Genomic DNA, 3,810 nt, shown 5'->3' on the forward strand with positions numbered 1-3,810 from the left:
AGGCGCGTGAAGATGCTCTCGCCCTCCCTCCCACCCTGTCGCCTCCGCCGCTCTTGCCTCCGCCGCCGGCGCCTCTGTCGGCAGCGGCCGGAGCGAATGGCCTGCTGCGAGCTGCGCCGCCGCGCGTGTCTTGGAGAGCGGCAGCGCCTCCTGCCCGTGCCGCTGCCCTCTCCTCCCCGGGGGCAGCGGAGCTGTCTTGCGGAGAAGCGCCACAAAGAAGGCGCCCGTGTCGGCGAGGTGGGGCAGGAAGCGCATGCAGCGCTCGAGCGGCGGCGCCCCGTCTGCCGCCGCGCCAGCGGGGTTGCACGGGTCAGCAGGGGGGGCGTGCGCCCCGGTGTCGGCGGGGCGCACGAGGCAGGGAGGACGAGGGGGGCGTGGGCGACGCGCCTCCTCCTTTCGGCGGGAACATGCCGGCGCGGAAGCGGCGGCGGACGGTGAGCGGCTCCGACGAGAGCGAGGCGAGGGAGGGCACGCGGCGCATCGCGTCGTCGATGACCTGCCAGTTTCTCAGGCCGGGCGCCCGAGGCAGCTCCGGCAGCTGGCCGCTCGCGTCGACGAGCTCGAGCGCGCCGCGCGCCGCGCGCAGTAAGCTCGCAACCACCGCCTCGTCCTATTCCACTCGCGTCGTCGTGACCTTTCTGACTCGTGTCCTCGCCGTCCCCACACCACGCCCCTGCCTCGAGCGGGGAGAGGGAGCAAGTCGAGTAGCAGAGCAGGCCGCCCACCCGGACGAGCGCCTGCGGGGACAGCCGCAGGGGCACGTCACGCCCATGCAATCCGAGACGCCCGAGCCGCCAGCGCGGACGAGCGCCGCCGCGCGCAGTGCGATCTGCAGCTGGAGCGAGTGGAGGCGCAGCGAGAGGCCTGGCCGCCACGAGGCCCACAGCGCCGGCTCCTTGCGCAGCGTGCCATCGCCGGAGCAAGGCACGTCGCACAAGACGCGGTCGTACTCCTCGCCAGCCCTCGGGAGGGTCTGGCCGCGGTGCGTCACGACGACGGCGTTCAGCCCGGCGCCGAGCGAGCGGAGCCGGTGCGCCAGCACGTACGCGCGCAGCGGCTCCGCGTCGTTCGCGACGACGACGCCGCCCTCCGCGCCGTGCGAGACCATCTCGAGCAGCTGCGTCGTCTTCGAGCCTGGCGCGGCGCAGACGTCGAGCACGCGGTGCGAGGCCTGCACGCCGAGAAGCAGCGCCGGCACCATGCTCACCACCTCCTGCCGCATCACCAGCCCACAGCCCGACGCACGCAGTAGCCACGCCTGCAGAGCGGCGGCCGCGCCGCTCGCTTGCGCCTCGCTTCGCAGCTCGAGCCGGGAGAGTGGCAGCTGGTACCCGTGGCACCAAGGCAGGGCGCGCCCTTGCCGCCCACTCGACTCCTCGAAGGCGCGGATCAGCTGCTGTCCCTCGGCCCAGCACGCCTCACTCGCCGCCGAACGGCTCGGCAGCCCGCACCGACGAAATGTGATAGGGAGCGGAGAGCGCATGGACTGCCCGAAGGCCTGCCAGTCGGCCGCCGACGAGAGCAGCTTCTGGCGCGCGTAGTACTCGCGGAAGAGAGCTCGGCCGGCGGGAAGCTCTGAAGGCTCCTCAGACGGAGGTTCGGGCGGCGTAGCTGCTGCGGCCGCAGCCGTCCGCGACCGCACTCGGCGGCCTGCGCGGCGGTTGAGCACGCGCTTGCGTCCCATGTCTAGCTCGGGCGACACGGCGGAGGAGCGCGGGAGCCTCTCTCCAGGCGTGTGTACTTCTTGCTTGGTGTAGCTGTGTTAGCGCCAGTCCTGTGCCTACTCGAGTAGTGTCGAGCGACGGAGTTTCTCGTAAAATTCTTCAAAAACCCGGCCGGCCCCTGCCCTGCCCCTACCTACCTACCTACCTGCCTACCCACTTATGGGAAACTAAAAAACAAATTACCGGACTGGTTAAGGTGGGGAACCATACGAACTAAAGTGATGGTTGGTGGTACTCTCCTGCCTGCAACCACAGTCCTTCCTGTGACATGGCAGGCCACTCTCAAGCCCTACACGCACCAGATCACCCATTTGGGGAGGGTTGACATCGTGATTAGGCGGAAAATTATTTTTCTGCTGGGAAAATTCCAGCGTGAAGAGAGCAGAGAGGGGAAAACCCGACGGGAGGGCCCACAGACCTACCCTACCTACCCCGGCATGACTGCCGCCCAAGCAAGAAGTACACACACACCTGCTCTCTCGGATTTTTTCTGGCGAGAAGAGTTCAAGATCAAAATCTCTCTCTCTCTCTCTCAACAAAGCTCAAAGGTCAAAGCTCCCTCGCACGACACTGGGCACGGGACTGGCGAGAAAAGAATTGGATTGATCCGCGGAGAAAAAGAATTTTACAAGAAAGCTCCCTCGCACGACAACGGGACCGGCCCCAGCTTCGGCTGAGCCTGAGGGCTGACAAGCTGCCGAGCCCAAATTTTCACTGTGAGAGTCGTGATTTCTTGTTGGTTTTCAAAAATCTCTCTCTGGGCACGGCACTGGCGCGCACTGGCACTAATTCTGCCAGGAAAGAAGAAGAGGGCGCACCGAGGATCCTACCCGGGTATCTGAATCTAGCTCTGCACGGCAAAGAAATGGGTCCTATCTGTATCGAACCTCGCCCATGGTCACGCCCAGGCGCTCCTCGTCGTCGCACGCCGGCGCGGCCAGCGCGCACGCACGCTCCACACGGAGCTCCACGCACACCTGCCCCCACCGGGTCCGGCGCGCCACGAGCGCCTGGAGGAGAGCGCTCGCGGCGACGTTGCCGCCGTCGGCGTCGCCGGCGGCAGTGCGGACTACTCCGGAGCGGCGGCACCGGACCAGCAGCCACCAGGACAGAGTGACGGTGACCACGCGCCCGCGAGCGCCCTGCCCGCGCTCTTCGCCGCTGAGGACGAGCATCTGCCTGCGCGGCGAAGCGAGGGCGTGGGCGAGAGCGTTGAGGTGCTCGGTGCGCGAGAACGAGAAGTAGCCCCAGTAGTAGCTGTCGGAGCGCTGCTGCACCTCTGGGAAGCCGACCGCGACCGGCATGGTCACACGCCCCGTCTGCTCGTGCACGCGCAGCTGGGCCGACATCGCGCGGTGGAGGGTCAGTCGCTCCGCGTACAAACACGGATGCCGCTCCGCCAGCCGCGCCGCCTCCGTCTCGTCGACCTCGATCGCCCCTCGCGAGAGGCGGGCCAGGGCAGGCGCGCGGCAGAGCGGGCAGGTTGGGTTATCCGACTTTTGCTGGGCCATCCACTGAGCGATGCATGGCTTGCAGAAGCGGTGCTCGCACTCGCTGTCGGCGATGGCCGGCCAACGCGAGGGCTCGCATAGCAACGAGCAGCAGATGGCACACTCATCCTCGTCCGGCATGCACTCATCCGTCACCGCACGTGCGGCTTGGAGCTGCTGCTTCCACGCGCGCACGCGCGACTGGATCTTGAGGCAGGCGAGGACCTGGTCGCGTGTGCCCAGTAGCGCCGTCGAGAGGTCGCTGAGCGATGGTGCGGAGCGAAACACGCAACGCCGCTTGGTCTGATGACTCTCGGCGCAGCAGGCCGGGTCGAGTGAAGCACAGCGCTCGGATGTGCGACCGGAGAGGCGGGTGGCCGTCTGTGGCGTGAAGTTCTCGTTCATTCGCTCGCGGACAGCGTGTCAGGAGGACAAGCCCTTGACAACCAGGACAACCAAAAGCGAGCGCTGAAAAAGAATTTTGGGTGGTGTGCGAAAAAGAATTTCTATAAGAACACACTGGCACGACAAAGAAGAATTTGCCGCACAATTCACACAACAGGCAAAGCGCGGACGACGACTCTAAAAACGACGGC

General features: G+C 66.6%; 2 protein-coding genes across 2 annotated transcripts in view; both read right to left on the minus strand.

The window, feature by feature from the left end:
- EMIHUDRAFT_459528 (hypothetical protein) overlaps positions 1 to 1,797 on the minus strand; it is a 3,294-nt gene extending 1,497 nt beyond the window's left edge. The window contains exons 1-3 of the mRNA XM_005765992.1: positions 767 to 1,797; positions 352 to 610; positions 35 to 281 (exon numbers count right to left, since the gene is read on the minus strand). Of these exons, the coding sequence (XP_005766049.1) occupies positions 35 to 281; positions 352 to 610; positions 767 to 1,684 (1,424 nt within the window). The 5' untranslated portion in view covers positions 1,685 to 1,797. The remainder of the gene's footprint in view (positions 1 to 34; positions 282 to 351; positions 611 to 766) is intronic.
- Positions 1,798 to 2,442: 645 nt separating this feature from the next.
- On the minus strand, positions 2,443 to 3,659 carry EMIHUDRAFT_445826 (hypothetical protein). The gene has a single exon (XM_005765993.1). It carries the CDS (start codon positions 3,617 to 3,619, stop codon positions 2,597 to 2,599), a length of 1,023 nt encoding a protein of 340 aa, XP_005766050.1. The 5' UTR covers positions 3,620 to 3,659; the 3' UTR covers positions 2,443 to 2,596.
- Between the last annotated feature and the right edge of the window lie 151 nt (positions 3,660 to 3,810).

This window comes from Emiliania huxleyi (genome assembly GCF_000372725.1).
Source record: "Emiliania huxleyi CCMP1516 unplaced genomic scaffold EMIHUscaffold_529, whole genome shotgun sequence".
Lineage (NCBI taxonomy): Eukaryota > Haptophyta > Isochrysidales > Noelaerhabdaceae > Emiliania > Emiliania huxleyi.

What these genes read in the sequence shown, in the direction of transcription:
- EMIHUDRAFT_445826 (XM_005765993.1), bottom strand. Translation starts at nt 3,619, where the DNA reads ATGAACGAGAACTTCACGCCACAGACGGCCACCCGCCTCTCCGGTCGC.